The following is a 19,317-nucleotide window of genomic DNA, read 5'->3' as shown; positions in this document are numbered from 1 at the left end:
GCAGACATTTGTGACGATGTGTGACGAGGGGGGGGTTTGAGAAATGTGACGTCACATCAAAATGCGCAACTTTAAATAAATATAGACAACACGTTCTACTTAATTAAATAGACTTTTTAATAAATGTTTTCTCCTACAACATCAGAGTGCAGCGCCACTTTAAATCCGCACTACAATGACAATAGTTTAAAGCGATTTGAAGCATGTTTTATTTGGGGGGGGGCAGAGCTTTTTGACGTCATATTTGAGGGGGGGTCTGACTTTTTGTGACGCCGTTTGACGAGGGGGGGGGGTCAAAAATCGCGTGACGTCATTTATGGACGGCCCCTAATCATACGTGGTGTGTGCAAGAGTGATGATGCGCGTGTGTGGTAACACGGGCGACGATGTGGGTTGCACGGATTAGCACAGTTGGCTACGTACGGTGCGAAAGAAGTTCAACATGCATATGAGGTGTGCAAGACGTACGAGGTGGATATAACATCGGTGACGAGGGGGTGCACGCCGATGGGGTGGTATGCAGCTGAGGTGTGGAACAAGAGGTGACGAGGTGTGTGTGTGATGAGGCACTGCCTCGTGTTCTGACGCGTAGGGCACCCGTCTTCCCAAACAAGGCCTCGACTCGCCCTCTGGTGGATATAAGGAACCATTGCAGCCATCATCGAATATTAATCAATCGGTCATACCAGTGATGGTCAATCATCATCATCAGTGTTCAGCAGCAGCAGTAATCATCATGAGCAGTCTTGATCGTCAGTCCTCAATCGCATCAACTCGCAACATCAGCCACCTTTATCAGTCATCGTCAGTCTTCAGAATCGGCACCTTTATTTAGACTGCAGCAGGAGCAATCCGATGGTCTGCGAAGCTCTTTGTCACACGGATGTCCGGCAAGGGGCACGAGGTCAGCGAGCTACAATAGCAAACAATGGAATTCGAGACGAGTGCAAAATAGAGATGAGGGTAAGCAAGTCACTTAAATAAATATAAATACATTAATTATATTAAGTCCGTACTATTTGGTTCTTTCGGTAAAGTCACGGAGGTAGGAAAATAAAATGAAACAAAAAATAAAATATCGCGACGTTTCGATAGCAACACGAGCGGTCGCCCTCAGGCGAAGAAAAAAACAATCCAGCAGTTCTACTGCTGATTAAAACTTATCAGCAGTGGAATCAGCAAAACAATCCAGCAGTTCCACTGCTGATTAAAATTATCAGCAGTGGAATCAGCAAAACAATCCAGCAGTTGCACTGCTGATTAAAAATAATCACCAGTGGAATCAGCAAAACAACCCAGCAGTCGAACTGCTGATTAAAAAGTATCAGCAGTGAAATCAGAAAAAACAATCCAGCAGTGGAACTTCTGGAATGTTTTTCTGATTCCACTGCTGATTAAAAATAATCAGCAGTGGAATCAGCAAAACAATCCAGCAGTTCTACTGCTGATTAAAAATTATCAGCAGTGGAATCAGCAAAACAATCCAGCAGTCGAACTGCTGATTAAAAATAATCAGCAGTGGAATCAGCAAAACAATCCAGCAATGGAACTGCTGATTAAAAATAATCAGCAGTGGAATCAGCAAAACAACCCAGCAGTTACACTGCTGATTAAAAATTATCAGCAGTGGAATCAGCAAAATAATCAGCAGTTACACTGCTGGATTATTTTTTCCGCCTGAGGATGACAGCTTGTGCTGCGATCGAAACGTCGCGATATATTTTTTTTTTCTACCTACGTGACTTTACCGAAAGAACCAAAGAGTATGGATTCCTGCAGAACACGAAAGCTTCAAATCAAGATAAGTCCGATTTATCCAAGCTTGGGCAAGGCAGCAAAACAACATCTAAACAGACCACACCAAGATAACGCCACACAGATGTAGTCCCTCGATACAATCGCACATTAACATTGAACTATCGATACACAGGTAAGTATCAAAGTTACAAATCATATTTGCAAATGTAACCGTATCCATCAGCAGCGGCAGTATTCAAGAACATTAGTCTTCAACATCATCAGTCATCAGCCTTCATCGTCAGGCATCATTCTTCATCAGTCATCATCAGCAGCGGCAGTCTGCAACATCAGCCATCGTAGGTCATCAGTTTCCATCATTCATCAGCCCATCATCAATCTTCATTCATCAGTCTTCATCACCAGCAGCAGTTGCCATCTGATCCAGCCACTGCCTCCCATTATTCACTTCAGAATTAGAATATGTATTTAGACTGCAGGAGGACTCCGATTAGCTATAAAGCCATTTTTACATATCTCCAGCAGGGGAGGGTAAGAAGGTTACAATAACAAACAGCACAAAAACATGATGGTAGTGCTCATCAAGATCATCACCAACACCACCCATAGTCCAGATCTCTCTGCAGGTCAACTCTCTTCTGTACAGGAAGGTGGGGGGAGGGCAATTCCACAAACTGGGCAACCACCCAGGAAGATCCAAATCTATCTCGCCACGGTGGCTCTGAGATGTTAACTACCTCGCCTAGGTATACAGGAGGTTATGGGTTCCATTCCGACCCTGACACCTGCTGCTGCTATATATTTGGAGTTTGCATGTTTTCCCCGTGGTCGTGTGGATTTTTCTCCGAGTTCTCCAGTTTTTCGCTCCACGTTTAGAATCAACGTAACGCGTTTAGAGTATTTGGCTGCTCTAAATGTCCACGCGATAAGCCACTCCGTCCAGCTATCATTTGTGGCCAGACCGCTTCTGCAAAAATAGCTATACAGCTCATCGGGCTTTAAAATAAAAAATATAGACTTTATTTGAAGCTTTCGTAACTGCAGGGATTACTCTTTGGTTTTTTCGGTAAAGTCACGTATAAATAATGCTCCATGCATACCTCATGCTAATTTTGTCCCATTGTCACTCAGCCTTACCTTCTCTGCCTATTTAAGGCAACTTTACTGTGTGCTTGTCTCTGTGCTGGCTCGCTCTACTTGGTTGTCTGTGTGTGTGTGTGCGGTCTGTATTTTGAGTTTCATACTTAACTTGCAATTTAGCAATCTTTTGATATAGCGTGATCAACCGGACTATGCGTTAATTGTGTTTTGACCGACCGTCTGTGTTGCTTTACATGGTTTCCAAAATTTTTGCTAAACCCTGTTTGTCTGGTATGCTTCTCTCTCTGTGTCCCTTGTTGTAACTGTGTCAGTTCCCCCTACTTGGGTGTCTGTATATACATCTGAGGTTATGTGTCTCCCCTCTCTCATAATTTAGCTCTTCTGTACCTGATGATGGCTGCTTGTGTTGCAACCGAAACGTCGTACGCTATTATGTTATTTTATTATTTCTTATTTATACGTGACTTTACCGAAAAAAACAAAGAATAAAAAAATAGTTTAGTTTTGATAGTTTAACAATACATGTGTTGGTTATTCACCTCCTTCAGACACAAAAGGCCACGTGATTTTTAACACATCCCATCAGCTGCACGGCCTTCTGTGAGTGCATGATTCCAGCAAACATTGGTTCACAACACAAAGGGGGAAAAACAATCTAGACCCGTTTCGACATTCAAGTGTCGCACCAGCAGGCAGGCTCGCTTCAACCAATCCTGGTGATGACACCCACAGACGTTTTACAGGCATGGAGAGCCCTCTCTGTTCTAGTTCCACACACAGCACAGATTAATAGTTGGCGTCCTCGTGGAGAATACCGTATAAAGAACAATATATTGCCGCGTTGAAGCGTTAGTGTGTACGTTGGTATAAACCAAGTTTGACACGTGTGACTGAATGCATTGTGCTTTACATGTGCCATTCACATGTACGGTCTTGTTGAATCGTGTCAGCTGATCTTGAATTGTTCTTTAGGCTTTTGGCAGTGTCAAATGGGCTGTGTAGTAGGGGACAGCATTTGGGTGCTATATTGTTTTGTTTCGTATTTGTTTCACTTTCACGGGAAGGCCAAAAATAAACATGACGAGATTTTTCTTCATTCGAACAACGTCTTTTCAGAGGTCACTCACAACAGCTCCACCTGGTGGACATGTTACGAACCGCCACGATTTGTGTGGTAGTGTGCATGTGTATCTATATGTGATGTGCACGTGCTATGTTCATAACACACATGCTCTGCACAAAGATCCCCCAGGTATGCCTTAACAGACTGTAGGGGCAAGTGCTGTTAGCGAGGCACCTATGAAGGCTGGCACGGCACACACGAGGGGGGGTGGTAGGCGGCCAGCAACCAGGCCCGACCGCCTTCGTCTCCCCAAGTGGTGTTCACAAATCGCACCAGGTACTCATTAGAGGCCCACGACTGATATTTGGCCGTGAGCGGGAATCGAACTCGGGTTCGCCGGGTTTGTAGCGCAGCGCGCTAACCACTACACGACCGCCGCCCCGTACACTACAAACACACGCGTATAGCCAGTGCACTACACATGTACATTGTGCTGTATGTAGTGTACATGCTATGTTCACAGTACATATGCCATGTTCACACACGTGTATAGGCAGTGCCCGACACAGAATGTGTGTTGTGCTGTATGTAGTGTACATGCTGTGTTCACAATACACATGCCATGATCACAGAGGAAGAGTTGGAGACGCTGCTGCTGAGACTGGAGCGTGCCACTAAGAGATGGGGCCTTACCATCAGCCCCACCAAAACTAAGCACCTGCCTGGGTATTTTGTACCATCAGACACTCCACCCCCACAATTCCCAATCGGTGATGGGGCAGTTGTGGAGAGAGTGAAGAGTTTCCCATACCTGGGCAGTGTGCTCATGACCGGCTCCAGTTTAACAGCAGAGGTCTCACTCTGAATCAGTCGAGCGGCAATATCTTTTCATCGGTTGCCTAACGCTGTGTGGAAGCTACCTGGTCTGTCGCTCCGCACTAAGCTTCAGGTCTTCTCGGCCACGGTCATTCCCTCCCTTCTCTACGCTTCCGAAACGTGGACCCCCCTGATGGAACATCTTCGCCGGTCAGAAACATTTAGGCTGGCCTGCCTACGATCCATCCTGGGTTTAACCAGACTGGATTGTGTGAGGAGCTCACAAATCCTTGAAAGATCTGGGCAAGGTCCCATCGGTGAGCTCCGGTGGGCAAGGCTGCGTTGGCTGGGTCATGTAGTCCGCATGCCCAGACACCGCATGCCGAAACAGCTTTTGTTCAGCCGGATTGAGGGGGCTAAGCGGGTGCGGCACGGGCTAGAGAAGAGATGGAGTGATGTGGTACAGGAGGACGTGGAGCTGAGTGGACTTGCCGATGACTGGTACCAGCGGTGTCAAGATCGGACTCTGTGGAGGAGGCTCGTGAAGGACGCTACTGGGCAGTTGGAGGCAGTCGCCCTCCAACAACAACGGAGGGCGGAGGAGCGACGCTCACAACAACGAGCGGAGCGCCGGGTGGCTAAAGCACAGCAGGTTGGCACAGTAAGGGGGCACAGGTGGTGCATCAGCCAGTCATCTCAGTCATCTCAGTCAGTCGACCCTTGGCACCTGGGTCTGCCCCGTGACCTCCTGCCAGTGGGCGTTCGACGCTTCACGTGGCCTCAAGGTGCACATGGCCTGGCACAAGCGTCGTGGTGACGTCACCGCCACTTCGTTGTTGTACACTACATGTGTGTACTGTACTGCTGTCACAAGCCACGCCCCCTCTTCCCCTCCGCAGCCCCTCCCCCACTCTCCGCCTCCCCCGCCCCTCCCCCACCCCCTTCTTCACCTCCTCCACCCCCTCCCCCCTCCAAATCCACAGCCCCTCCCCCACATCCACCCACGACCCCCGCCAACGAGCAACTGCGCAGCCGCGCGCGCGTGCGCGCGCACCCCTCGCCAGCCAATGGGCGCGCGCCGCCTGACAGCCCGTCACGCCGGTCGCCCCTGACGACGGGGTCCTTGGGCTGGTTGGAGGGGGAGAGGTGTCCAGCGCGGCTGCCTGTCGGCGCGGCCAGCCAGCATGTACGCCAAGGGGAAGGGCGCTGTTGTTCCTTCGGACGCCCAGGCGCGGGAGAAGTGAGTCCGTGGCGCCGCGGCGAGGCGCCGGTTCGAGCGGCGGAGTGTGCGGAGCGAGCGACGATGTGGCCGGGCTGAGGATGGAGGGGGAGAGAGAGAGAGCGAGAGCGGGGGAGGAAGAGACGGGGAGGAGGAGGGGAGGCGCTGAAGCCATGGCGCCCAGGCTGGAGGCCCGAGCATGGCGGCCGCGGTGGTGATGGTGGTGGTGATGATTGTTGTGATGTTGGTTGGTGGTGGTGGTGTTTGAAGGTGATGGGGAGTGATGGTGGTGGTTGATTATGGTTATTGTGCTGACGGTTGTGATGATGATAGTGGTGGTGATGATACTGGTGGTGATGGCTCGGATGGTGGTGGTGGTGGTATTCATGGTAGTAGTGATGGTGGTAGTGGTGGTAGTAGTGATGATGGAAGTGGTGATTGTAATCGTGGTAGTAGTAATGGTGGTGGTGATCGTGGTAGTGTTCAAGGTGGTGATCGTGAAATTAGTGGGAGTGGTGGCAGTGGCGGTAGTGAAAATGGTAGTCGTGGTATTTGCTGATGGTTTTTCTGGTGGTGGTGGTGATGGTGGGTGGTTGTGATGGCTTTAGTGGAGTGAAAGTGGTGATAGAACTAGTGATGGCGGTTATGATGGTGATAGTTATGGTGGTGGTCGTGATTAGTGGTAAAGATGGTGATAGTGCTGGTTCTGGTTTTAGTGGTGATGGTTTTGTTGGTGGCTTCTGTGGTGATAGTTGAGGCTTTGTTGGTGGTGATGGCCTGGGTTATGGTATTGGTGGTAGTGGTAATGGGGATGTTTAAAGTAATTCTGATGGTTATAGTTACGACGGTGATTTTTAAGATTTTGGTGGTAGTGGTTATGATTATAGTGGTGGTTTGGGTTTTTAGTGATAGTTGTTGACTTATGGTGGTAGTTGGTTTATAGTTGTGTGATTGTGATGCTAGTTATGGTTGTAGTTATATGGTTAGCAATTATATGGTTATATTCGTTGTAGTAGTTACAATAGTGGTGGTGATTTGCGTTGTGGTAATGTTAGAATGGTGGTGTTTTTGGTGGTAAGGGTTGTACCGGTGGTAGAGTGGTGGTGATGGTTATGATGATAGTGGTTGTGGTGGTTATTATCGTGGTGATGGTGTTGTCTAGGGTCTTAATTGCGGTTGGGTTATTATAGGGGTTAGTGTGGTGGTGTTATTGGTGTGGTGGTAGGGTGGTGCTGTTCGTGTTGTTTACGGTTGTAGTAGTGGTAGGGTTGAGGTGGTATTATTGTTCAGGGTTGTGGCGGCAGAGTTTATGGTGGTGGCAGCGTTTGATGCTTCGTGGTGGTGGCGTTATTTAGGGTTGTGGTGGAGGTGATGGTGGTGTTGATCGGTTGCAGTGGTAGAATGTAGTGGCGTTGTTGATAGTGGTGCTTATATTTGTATCAGTGTCATATTTTTTGAAAGAAGGAAGGTTGGGCAGAGTGAGTGGTGGTTAAGATTTGTGACACCAATGATTGTTGTGGTGGTTGTTGGCGGTGTTGCTATTGCTCTGTGGATGTAGCGGTTCATGTTGGCCAGCAGAGGTGATTACGGTCAGGATCTTCGAGGCTTGCAGCGATGGTGTTTCTTTGGCTGTAGTTTTGTGTGACTGTCCCCTATCGCCCGTGCCGTGGTGTGATTTGGCTGGCTGTATAAGTACTGTAATAATGATTAATTCACGCAGTATTTCACGAACACGCGGGGAGGCCCCCAAGCTTCGGTTGCTTTTCGTGTTGCGTTCAGTAGTCGCAGGTTTTTATTTTTTGTTGGGTCGAGACCACCACACGTTGTGTCCTCGGCTCTGTTGTGTGTCGGCGTTTTGTGTCCTCGGCTCTGTCGGCGTTTTGTGTCCTCGGCTCTGTTGTGTGTCGGCGTTTTGTGTCCTCGGCTCTGTCGGCGTTTTGTGTCCTCGGCTCTGTTATGTGTCGGCGTTTTGTGTCCTCGGCTCTGTCGGCATTTTGTGTCCTAGGCTCTGTTGTGTGTCGGCGTTTTGTGTCCTCGGCTCTGTCGGCGTTTTGTGTCCTCGGCTCTGTTGTGTCTCGGCGTTTTGTGTCCTCGGTTCTGTCGGCGTTTTGTGTCCTCGGCTCTGTTGTGTGTCGGCGTTTTGTGTCCTCGGCTCTGTCGGCATTTTGTGTCCTAGGCTCTGTTGTGTGTCGGCGTTTTGTGTCCTCGGCTGTGTTGTGTGTCGGCGTTTTGTGTCCTAGGCTCTGGGCGTTTTGTGTCCTCGGCTCCGTTTTGTGTGTCGGCGTTTTGTGTCGGCGTCTCTGTTGTGTCGGCGTTGTGTCCTCGGATTTGTGTCGGCGTTTTGTGTCCTCGGCTCTGTTGTTGTGTCGGCGTTTTGTGTCCTATGCTCTGTTGTGTGTCGGCGTTTTGTGTCCTAGGCTCTGTTGTGTGTCGGCGTTTTGTGCCTTAGCTCTGTTGTGTGTCGGTGCTATGAATGTGTTTGGATGTGTTATACATGTTGTGCGTTTTGTTGTTGTTGTAGTTTGTGTGCTGCATCGTCGTTCGCGGTTACGTAAGATTCAAGGTTAGGATTGTATTTCAAATGGTACCGTTGTGTTGTTAAGCGTTAGGATTGCATTGGGCATGCGCGTGTTAAGGGGTGTATACATTGTGTTGGATACTCTGTTGTGTTATGCTTAGGACTGCATTGTGTATGCGACTGTTAGGGCTTACAACTGCATTGTGTGTTAGAGAGCGTTGTGTTATCGTCGGGATTACGGGTGCATCGTGTACGGTGTTGTGTTAGGGTTAGGCCCGCATTGTGTAACAAAGTGTTAGGACTGCGTTGTGTATGATTCGTGTGTTGTACAGTGCTTGTGTCGCAGTTTATCTGCAGGGTTAAGGTTTTGTGTTGCATCATTTTGGATGCATTGTGTATGAGGCTGTGTTCGAATTATGGCTCTGTATTGCATACGATAATGTTGTGTTGCAGATAGGGTAGGAGTTTTGTATGATATTGTGTTAGCGTTAGGGCCCGCATTGTTAGGCCTGCGTTGTGTATGATTAGTATGTTCTACAGTGTTAATGTCGCAGTTCACATGCAGGGTTCAGGGCTTTGTTGTTGCACGATTTTGGCTGCATTGTGGTATGAGGCTGTGTCGGGGTAGGGTTAGAAAATGTGTTGCACTGTCCTATCTTGATTTGTAACGTTCTGGTCTGTAGTAGTGTTAGGGCCGGCGCTGTGTTGTGTCGGATAGTATTGGGGTTAGTGCTGTGTAGTGTATTGTTAGGTTTAGGCCTGTGCTGTGTGCGCTATTGTTGGGGTCCAGGGCTGTGGTTTTTGTTGTTGGTGGTGTATTGTTCTGGTTATAGGGCCATTGTCGTGTTGGTTTAGTGTTCGGGATCCGCCTGTGTGTGGTGTAGTCTTCAGGGCTGTGTGTGTGTTGTTTAGTGCTAGGGGCTGTGTTGTGCACGCCGGATCCCGGACCGTGCTGTGATTGCCTTAGTGATCGCGTTTTGTGGTGTAAGGTTAAGGTTACGCGATGATGGAGCAGCGTTGCGACGAATTCGCGGCTGTGCTGGCGTTTTGGCCGGGCCCTTTTGGCTCTGTGCGTTGCGAGACCTATGACTGTGCTTTGTTGAGCTCTCCGTTGTAACGGCTCCGGCTGCGTGTTTTGGTGTGAGCCGCCGTGCGTGCATTGTGTGGCTCCGGCTGTCCCGCCCCGTGCGTTGTTTTGAGGCCTGGCTTCTTCCTGCTGTATGGAATATTGAATGAGCTGGGGAGCTATAAATCGATTTATAGGTTGTTGTAAATCCAGCTGCTGGCTCCGGAGGACGACGGGCGTGAATCCCCCGACTCGTGACGGCAAATAAGCGTCATCGCCATCGCTCCGATGCGTCTATCCGTTCCGACCGCCCCTTGGTTCGGCACGGTGTCCGACGTTTCGCTCTCCGGCGTTTGTCGCGCAGCACGCAGAAGCAGAGACGGTCGGGGCGCCGTGCGGGAACCCGGCGCGTGGCGGCACAACCCGAAAACGCAGTCGCAGAGAGCCGCGCGGCTCACGAGCCGCGAAAGCCCACGCGGTGTGGCACAGCAATTGCGTGTATATGTGTACGTACGTACGTCGGCACTCAGTGTACGAGTATCTGATGCACGTGAGTGCACAGAGGGGAGCGGCAGCGTAACGGGGTTAGCGCGCTACGAACCCGGCGACCCGAGTTCGATTCCCGCTCGCGCCGAACACCGGTGACGATTATCTGAACCGGTCCTGGGCCTCCCGTAGGTCGACTGAGCCTCAGTTGAGTACCTGGTGCGGCGTGTAAGCATCGCTACTGGGGAGACAAAGGCGGCCGTGCGTTGTGCTGACAACCCACCGCCTCGTGTGCCGTACTGGCCTTAATAGGTGCGCGGTAACAGGAATTGCTCCTACAGTCTGTTAAGGCTATACGGGGGACCTTTGTCTATGTCTTTGCAGGTTGGCACTCTATGTGTACGAGTATCTGCTGCACGTGGGTGCACAGAAGGCGGCACAGACCTTCCTGTCCGAGGTGAGAGCCCCCCCTCCCATTTCCTCACCCCCCCCTTCTCCCCCTACCATATTTCACCATTTTTCTGTGAGCTATTGCCGTCCGTAGCGGGTAGGTTCCTGCGTTTCGCCAGTAATCAACGCCAACCCCCCCCCCCACCCACAGTCGAGGCTGCAGTGCGGTGGAGTGAATGACTGGGGTTGTTAACTTGGGTCATTTAGCGTTATCGATAATCGCATGCAAATTGACGACAAATTGATTGTCGCTTTTGCCGCACAGCGTCCAGTAACTAGAGAAGATTGCGCACGAGGGGCTCAGAATAACCGTGGGCGAAGTGAAAGGTTTTGTGCGAGAAAACAATCGTAGATGTCCTTCGGAGGGGGGCACAAACGGAAAACACAGCAGAGCGTGACAATCCAGGGCAAAATTTAAAACGGACCAAGGATCAAAATAATGAGTTAAAGATTTGCACGGGAGGTGGACGGGAGTCATTTTGGAAAGTTGAACTTAATAATGAAATGCATCATACCAATGTGGCCAAAGAAAAAAACCTCCTTTTTAATCGGCGCTTACCACCAAATATGCACGGAGAGATGTATGCGCGCAATTACGTTGATTGAGACAAAATGAAACGCATGGCATCATTTTTATTAAGAAAGTCAAAATCTTGATCATAATTTTTATTTAGATGGGAGGAAGTAGGAGGGGCTTGTAGAGAAGACATCTCCAATTAGGAGACAGATCCGATTAGCACGGTTGGCTACGTACGATGCGAAAGAAGTTCAACAAAGAAACATGCAGACAGGAGGAGCGATCACCGGTGGTGGGCAAGCGTAACATCAGAGTAACAGCCAAAAGGAGGGAATTAGCACCCGCGATACAGTGTCGTCTGCGGACATGCGAGCGATGAAATCAGCTGCGTGTACGCGGAGACGCTAAGTGGATTGCTGCGTCGTAGGGACCGCGAGAGTGGGCGACGGCTTGGGGGAGAGGCCAGGGCTAAATTCCAGCTGGGTATGTGCGGGTCAGCGACCCCCCCCCCCCACTCCACCCCAGCACACCACATCTAGTAAATCGCGCCCCTCGGTGTGTGTGGTCACTAGCAAAGGCGGTCGGGCGTGGTGCTGCCCACCCACCCCGTCGTGCACCGTGCCGGCCTTCATAGGTGCTACTCGCTAACGGCACTTGCCCCAATGGTCTGTTAAAGACTATACGGGTGATCTTTGTCTTCGTGGTTACGAGTCAACGTGCCTACTCCAGGCTTCCAGCAACTAGGAAATTTTGCATTGAGAAATTATGTCTTGAGGGCGATGGGGGGAGGGGGTGGCAGGCCTCTATCCAGCAGTGAAGTGAACATGGCTGATGATGACTATGATGAATGTTAAGATGTATGCGTGTGCGTTGGGGACCGCTGGCGCAGTGGTTGGCGCAACTGCGCTATGAACCCAGCGACTCGAGTTTGATTCTCGCTCACGGCCATCACCGGTAACAAATATCTGAACTGGAGTTGGGCCTCCCTTGGGTCGATTCGGCTATAAATGAGTACCTGGTACAGTGTCTAAACATTGCCTCTAGGGAGACAAGGGCGGCTGGGCGTGGTGCTCTCCAACCCACAACCGCGTGTGCCGTGCCGGCCTTCATAGTTGCTCGCTCACAACACTCGCCCCAACAGTCTGTTCACGGCTACGCGTTGGGGGATCTTTGTCTTTGTGTGCGTGTGACAGATCCGATGGGAAAAGAACATAACTCTGGGTGAACCGCCGGGGTTCCTACACTCTTGGTGGTGGTGAGTGCAGCACAGACACAGCCAGAGCAGGCGGCCGCGATGCACGTGCCCCCCGCTTTGGCTTGGAACAAAGGGAGCCCCCCCCCTTCCTTCATAGCTGGCAGTGCCGTGCGCGCTGCGCGTGTGAATGCTTTTGGCGACGGAGTTGTGAAAAGGACCCAAAGCCGGTGCCCTGTGACCCCTGACGGTAGCTGGCAGATGGACTTGGTGGGGGGGTGGGGAGGAAGAGACGTCTCGCCACAATTGAGGATGTTTTCTGGTTGTCTTCCCGTTGGTGTAAATTGTTTTGCATTTTAAATTAAACCAATGTCTGCAACTGACGAGAGAACCGAACGCAAACGTGAAGATGGATGAGGCCGAGAGCTTTCGCATGTGTGGTGTGTGTTTGTTAAATTCTGCGTGCGTTTAACGTGGGTTTTGAACACTGCACAAAGCCGGCCCACCAGTAGTGATACCTGAGTTCAATCTCTATCTGGGTGTTTATTTGGACTCCTGTTATTTAGTATCAATACAAACAACCATCTGAGTGATGATGGATTGAATATTAATGTCACGTTTATTTACACAGGAAATCCACGTAGACTCTCAAGACAGTCTTTCAGGAGGGTACTGGGATTTTTCACCAATTCCATTCAGTGTTTAGCTTTTTTGAGGAAACCGGAGGACCCGGAAAAAACCCCACCACGCCATGCCACATCCAGGCCACCTTATGAAGCTACCATGCCATGCTACCTTACAAAATCACCATGCCATGCCACCTTACAAAACCACCAAGCTATGCCACATCCATGCCACCTGACAAAAGCACCATGCCATGCCACCTCCAGGCCACCTTACAAAACCACCATGTCATGCCACCTTACAAAACCACCATGTCATGGCACCTTACAAAACCTCCATGCCATGCCACATCCAGGCCATCTTACAAAACCACGCCATACCACCTGACAAAGCCGCCATGCCGTGCCACATCCAGGCCACCTTACAAAACCACCACACCTTGCCACCTTACAAAACCACCATGCCATGCCACCTTACAAAACCCACCACACCATGCCACCTTACCAAACCACCACGCCATGCCACCTTACAAAACCACCATGCCATACCAACTTACAATACTACCACGCCATGCCACCTCCAGGCCACCTTACAAAAACCCCGGTGGGCGCCAAGCCCTGCCTGGCTCCACCCGCGATGATCATCCAAGACGCAACGACATTGGCCTTCACAGGCCAATTGCACCTCCGATTAGAACGGTTGGCCGTGCGAAAGAAGTTCAAAATACATGCACACATACGTACACAGAATCTCACTGCCCCACATTTGCTGCCGGCCTCAGCTGTTGGCTGGCGCACAGTGTTCGTGGCACGTGTCCTTTTGTACCATGAATTATTGCAGCAATGTATATGACATGTCGTTTCCATCCTTTGCCGTAATGGGACACATGCTATGAAATTAACGTTCAGATTGCTATTTCACCGGTGCCTGCAGGTGAAACCCTGTGTAACGTTTAAGTAGGCTAGTCTGGCACGGCCTAAAGCAGTCGTCTTTACGGCATTCCTGTGAAACTTATTCCGCCTGGTTTAGCCAGGAGCGCCTCATTGACTCTCTAATCACTTATTTAGGGAGGGCTCTGCCAAGTTTTATCAGTAGGAGATGCCGTTGCTTCTGTGCATAATCCCAAATGAGTAACTTGCAGGTATTTTTTTTTGCACGGGGATGTTTGGCCAATACCAGTTAGCTTGTTTCCTGCAACTTATAAAATGTCACGGTATGGCAGGGCTGTCCTGTACGCACATCTGCGCTATGACGTCACACCCCCATATCCCACAGAGCTGAGTCGGGGTCGTGGTTCGCATGCTGGGCTGACGCTACTCCCCCTCCACCCACCTCCCCTCCACCCCGGCTATGTATCCCGTGCAAATAAGCGGGCGGTGCTAGTTGGGTAAAAAGATGCAAAGCATTTAAAGAAGGAAAGTGGCACTTGACCTGTGGTTGCTCGCAACCCTGTGCTTGGCGTATGGCTGTCTGACCCCACCCCCCCGCCCCCTCGTGACGTCACGTTGTGACCTCCCCCCACCCTCCCGTGGCATTGTCTCGTTGTGACACCCCCACGACGGTGTTGTGTCGTTCTGACGGCTCTCTCCCCCCCCCCCCCCACCGTGGCGTTGTCTGATGACCGCGCAGCGTTTTCTGGGACCTTTACTGCGCCGCGCCCGAACGCAGGGAGACATGCGAGCACTCGAGCGAGGCGAAGGCCTTCCACGACTACGTGAGGACGACCACGCGGCCACCACGCACGCACACACACACAAGCGCACCAGTGTTGCTGCCATGTGGCAATACGTACAATGCATATTTTCGTTAACGCGTGGGTTTTTGCCGGACAGCCCGATGATTCAAAATGTGTGGGTTAGGACTACGTTAAGACCCTTCACCCCCCCCCCCCCCCACCGACAACGCAGCCAAACAAGTGAAGTCGGGCGTACAAGTGTTTTGATTGCGCTAATTATCACTCATTGTTTCAGCTCAGCTCGGTTCTAATTGGTTCTGCCCACCAGTTCTAATTGACGCAGACCACCGGTTTTATTCCGTCTCGGTGCAGTTTCGAGCGGAACGTCGTGTATCCATACCTGTCAATCCCTTATCAGTGCCCTAGCTTATTACAGTCCAATTCAGATTTTTTTGGTCAGCCTGTGCCCTGATAAATCTCAAAATTCATCCTACAAAGTCCCATCGCAAGGGAGAAACAGAAACAAAAAAAAAATCCGTATTGAAACGGCTGTACGCCGTATGGACCTGAACTCAATTTCCCTCTGCAAGAATACGGGGTAAACCGTATGGGTTGACACGGTGTGTATCTCGGTGCTAAACTTTGTCGCGCCAAATTGTCATTATGCGCGTTCCCAGTTGATTGACATCATTGCGGGTGGTGATACGTCACATTTGGACCCATGACTCCAGCACGCAACGGCTACACGGTGGCAAATGACGCCACTGGGTCTTTTTAACGTCCGCCGAAAAGCGGACAACAGTGGCTGCGGTGCGTCGTATTGTTGTCGCTACGACTACGGCTATCGCGCACTCGAGTGTGTTTAAAAATTGAGGGAGCGGCCGCCGGTTTCGAATCATGAACTTCTTGCTACAAATGGTGAACGCGCACTACCTTTGGGCTGCGTCACCGCCCCCGTGTCCACCGTATTGAGGATTGGAGCAAAGGAGATGCAATGGGAAGGGCTACGGAGACTTGCACCAAGACCCGTAGACTCGCACAGAGGCGCACAGAACCGAGCAGAGACCCGTAGACTCGCGTAGAGATCCACAGACTTGCGCAGAGACCCATAGACTCGGCACAGAGAGAAGAAACGTGCTTGTATATGAAGCAATGGAAATAACAGCCTGTGAATTCGCCAAATTTCTATCAGAGTTGAAATATATGGGTTTTGTTAAGAGAACCGATTTAGCGGGGAACCACCCCTGAATGAACCCAGCAGTTGGAGGATGCTGTATACACGCGCACAGCGTCGCCCGGATCAACGCAAACTGTTTCCGTATGTGCACTGTCGTTTCCAGACGGCAGCAGCTGCCGCCAGCCCCGTGCTGGGAAATCTCCCGCCGGGAGACGGAATTCCCCCAGGATTTTACCAGGTGAGTCACCTGCCCTTCTGCACACCAAGGATATTCGCAGAATACGGGGAGGGGGGGGTGGGTACGAGTGAATGATTATTTGCTTTTCTCAATTCGATTCTGTTTCTTAACGACGGTAATTTACGTCTCGTACAGGGCTTACAGTTATCCGTGAGTGAAGTGCAAGAATTAGGTTGCAGTAAAAAATATATAAACGACGATTCGTGTCGACGAATGGCGATCCTTGCGCCCGACGGCGGGCGTGTTGAAACGCCGCGCGTGAGAACCGGCGTGGGTTTTTTCTGTGATGAGCACGAAGCCAATCGTGCCAGCAGTACTCATCCACTGCTGGATGTGGGCCTCCACGCTTCGCGTGGGGGTGGGCGGCGGGGGGGGGGTCGGGGGGGGCTATTTCACCGTGACTCCGAGGTGCGGAGCCAAGCTCGGTGTCGCCGGAAAGTCGGGCGAAAGAAGTGGGGGAAGGGCCCTTTAAGGAAGAGGTGGGCTATTAAAAGTCAGTGTAGATTTGAATGCTGTGAATGTGCAAGCGTGGTGACGTTCCAGATAGCCGGGGGGAGGGGGGGGGCTGCTACGGAGAAATGACGCCCGGCGGTGCCGTTTCCGAATTTGGCAAAGCGTTGACCAAGACGCCGGCACGCGGTGGCCTGCTCTTGCGTAAGACGCCATGGGGCTTTTGTACGTCCGCCTGCCCTGAAACAGGCAGCGTGTGTCGCGGTTAATAGACCCGCGGCATTCCTCACCGCGCGGGTTTGGCGAAGGCGGGGAGCGTGGACGATGCAGCGTGGCGCATCGCAGCGATGGATTTGCTCGCCCCTCTCCCCTGCTGACAACGTAACCGCTGGCCGAATCACCCCGGAACGCGCCCGATCCGATTCTGCCGGCTGTCGAAAGCCAAGCGTTGTCGAGCCTGGCGAGCTCGTGATTGGGGCGAGCACTGCGCGCGTGAGAATAACGTAGGCAGTGGCGGCTGTGCTACGTGATGCTCGGCTTGGACGCAAGTGCAGTGAAATCTGTTGTTGTACCGTGCTTCTATGCCCCCCCCAAACCACATTCACCAGCATGGTTTAAGTATGGTAACAATAGATAATTCCAGCCTTAATTACCAGGTGTAGGGGGCCCCGAGTCTCCAATCGCGTTGGGGCGCCCTCTAATACTCGGGCAGGATGTCGAGTGCCACTAATGGCCCCGTATTTAGGGTTTGCTCTGCTGGTGGAACGCAACACTTCCTGTTTGTTTTTACATTTTCCAAAGACCTCGTGTCGGGGGGGGGGTTAGCGGTTGGTGGTGGTGGTGGTGGTGGTGGCGGGGGTGGAGGGTGGGAAGGGAGGGCGCGTGCACTGCTGCGAGTGAACAGGCTGCGAGCGTGTGGCTTGCCGCACTCCCACACGCAGGAGTGGGGGCACGGTTGCCTTGCGGTCGCAATCGCCGATGATCAAGATTTGGTGCCAGCGCCGAAATTGTAACGGCGAGAAAAGCGCACGAGCGTTGATGTCCGAGCGTTTTGTTTTTTTTTTGCTCGAGCTTCGCCCCCTGGCCAAACCTCCCCGGCGGCGCGCCCCGGTCCCGTCAGGTCTCAAGCCAAGCAGAACGCTGAGCCTGGATGGTGCTTGGATGGGGCGGCCCGCCGTGCACCAAGCAGGGTTCTCGTAGTTGGGCTCCTTGGGGCTACGTGCTGGGCGGCCAGAGGGCAGTGCGGCAAGAGCCGTCCTTGCGCCGTAGTTCTACGCTGCGTTGTCTACGCTCCCTCGCCTTCACCCGAACCGCGCTGACCGGCGTGGCGAAGTATGGTCGAGCCCCCCAAAACCCCCCGCGGCCCCACGACTCCACGCAAACGTGGGGAAGCCGTCGTCCAGCAGTGGAATGAGGGTAGTGGACGTGACGAGAGGGAGCGCGGGATGCAAGCAAATGGAGAAAGAGGATCGTGAGCTGCTGACCCTATAAAAGAGTAGTGGACTTTTTGGCTTTTTAGAATGAAGTCTCCAGGCGTCTTCCAATGTCTCTGGGTTTCTATTCAAGTCTATGGGTCACATAGTCTATGGCTCATGTAAAGTGTATCCGACCGAGTCTTAGGGTTGATATGCAAGTCTTTGGACCTTGTGTTGAACCAATTCAGCGGAAATTATGCACTACCTGAAGACCGTATGGTTGACGGGATGTGTAAACGTATTTTTTGTTATGCGAAGGGACGGGTAACAGTTGAAGGAGGGCATGTTTTCTTCTGCTTATTTATTGAGGTATATTCTCCAGGACTGCTCGAATAACTATTTTGTTCCTTTGCGTGCCGCTCAGGAAATGTATTTTGGGCGAACGAGGGGATGTGGGTGTCGAGCGGCAAGGTGGAGTGTGGAGTGGTTGTAGCGCAGGGAGGCGGCGGCGGTGGTGGTGGAGGCAGTTGTAGTGGCGGCTGCGACGGCTGTGGTGGTGGTTGTCGTTGCGCAGGGAGGTGGTGGTGGTGATGGTGGTCATAGCACAGGGAGGTGGTGGTGGTGGTGGAGGCCGTTGTGGTAGCAGCGGCTGTGGTGGTGGTGGTCGTAGTGCAGGGTGGAGGCGGTTGTTGTGGTGGAGGCGGTTGTTGTGGTGGAGGCGGTTGTTGTGGTGGAGGCGGTTGTTGTGGTGGAGGCGGTTGTTGTGGTGGAGGCGGTTGTTGTGGTGGAGGCGGTTGTTGTGGCGGAGGCGGTTGTTGTGGTGTGTCAGCGCAGGGAGGTGGCGGTGGTGGAGGCGGTTGTGGTGGTGGTGGTGGAGGCGGTTGTGGTGGTGGTGGAGGCGGTTGTGGTGGTGGTGGAGGCGGTTGTGGTGGTGGAGGCGGTTGTGGTGGTGGTGGAGGCGGTTGTGGTGGTGGTGGAGGCGGTTGTGGTGGTGGTGGTTGTGGTGGTGGTGGAGGCGGTTGTGGTGGTGGTGGTGGTGGAGGCGGTTGTGGTGGTGGTGGAGGCGGTTGTGGTGGTCGTAGCGCAGGGAGGAGGTGGTAGTGTAGGCGGTTGTGGATTTTTTTTTTTTACCAAACATGGGCGGAGATCGCTCCCTCGGGGCTCCGGGCTAATGCAGGAAGTGATTGCGTCACTGACGACGACGTGGGCACTCTGCGCTCTAGCTCGCTGCTTGCTCCCCGGGAAAAAAATCATCGGCCCCCTGCTCCCTTCCCTCCCTCCCACCCCTGCTGCTCCAAACCGCAACCTCGAAGGGCACCTCCCCCCCTCCTCCCACTCCATTGGCAAATGCAGCCTGCACGAGTACACGCCGTGCAGGAAAATGGGGTCGTTGAGGGAGGTGGGGGGGGGGCAGCCGGTCAGGGTGGGGGTCACGTCTTGTCGAGAGTTTGCCGCCTGCATTGTGTGCAGACGAAAGAAAAAAAATAGTTTGGTTTAGGTGTCATTTAGAAAATATTTGCCGTGAATCTGTGACGTTGATTGTGCCGTATTG

At 52.0% G+C, this 19,317-nt stretch overlaps 1 protein-coding gene across 13 annotated transcripts in view; it reads left to right on the top strand.

The window, feature by feature from the left end:
- Positions 1-5,789: 5,789 nt before the first annotated feature.
- LOC116951948 (single-stranded DNA-binding protein 2-like) overlaps positions 5,790-19,317 on the top strand; it is a 40,051-nt gene continuing 26,523 nt past the window's right edge. For 10 of the 13 annotated variants that reach the window (XM_032970851.2, XM_032970852.2, XM_032970842.2 and 7 more), the window contains exons 1-5: positions 6,116-6,171; positions 10,412-10,484; positions 12,188-12,249; positions 14,440-14,524; positions 15,826-15,900. In XM_032970851.2, the coding sequence (XP_032826742.1) occupies positions 6,131-6,171; positions 10,412-10,484; positions 12,188-12,249; positions 14,440-14,524; positions 15,826-15,900 (336 nt within the window). In that variant the 5' untranslated portion in view covers positions 6,116-6,130. Of the gene's footprint in view, positions 5,979-6,115; positions 6,172-10,411; positions 10,485-12,187; positions 12,250-14,439; positions 14,525-15,825; positions 15,901-19,317 lie in introns of those variants that run through there. The other 3 variants (XM_076073958.1, XM_076073956.1, XM_076073952.1) reach the window with 3 other exon arrangements.

Source organism: Petromyzon marinus, chromosome 44 (assembly GCF_048934315.1).
Source record: "Petromyzon marinus isolate PM22_M1 ecotype Great Lakes invasive population chromosome 44, UKy_Petmar_22M1.pri1.0, whole genome shotgun sequence".
Lineage (NCBI taxonomy): Eukaryota > Metazoa > Chordata > Hyperoartia > Petromyzontiformes > Petromyzontidae > Petromyzon > Petromyzon marinus.
Note: the sequence above shows the minus strand (reverse complement) of the source record. Positions and strands in the feature narration are given on the sequence as shown.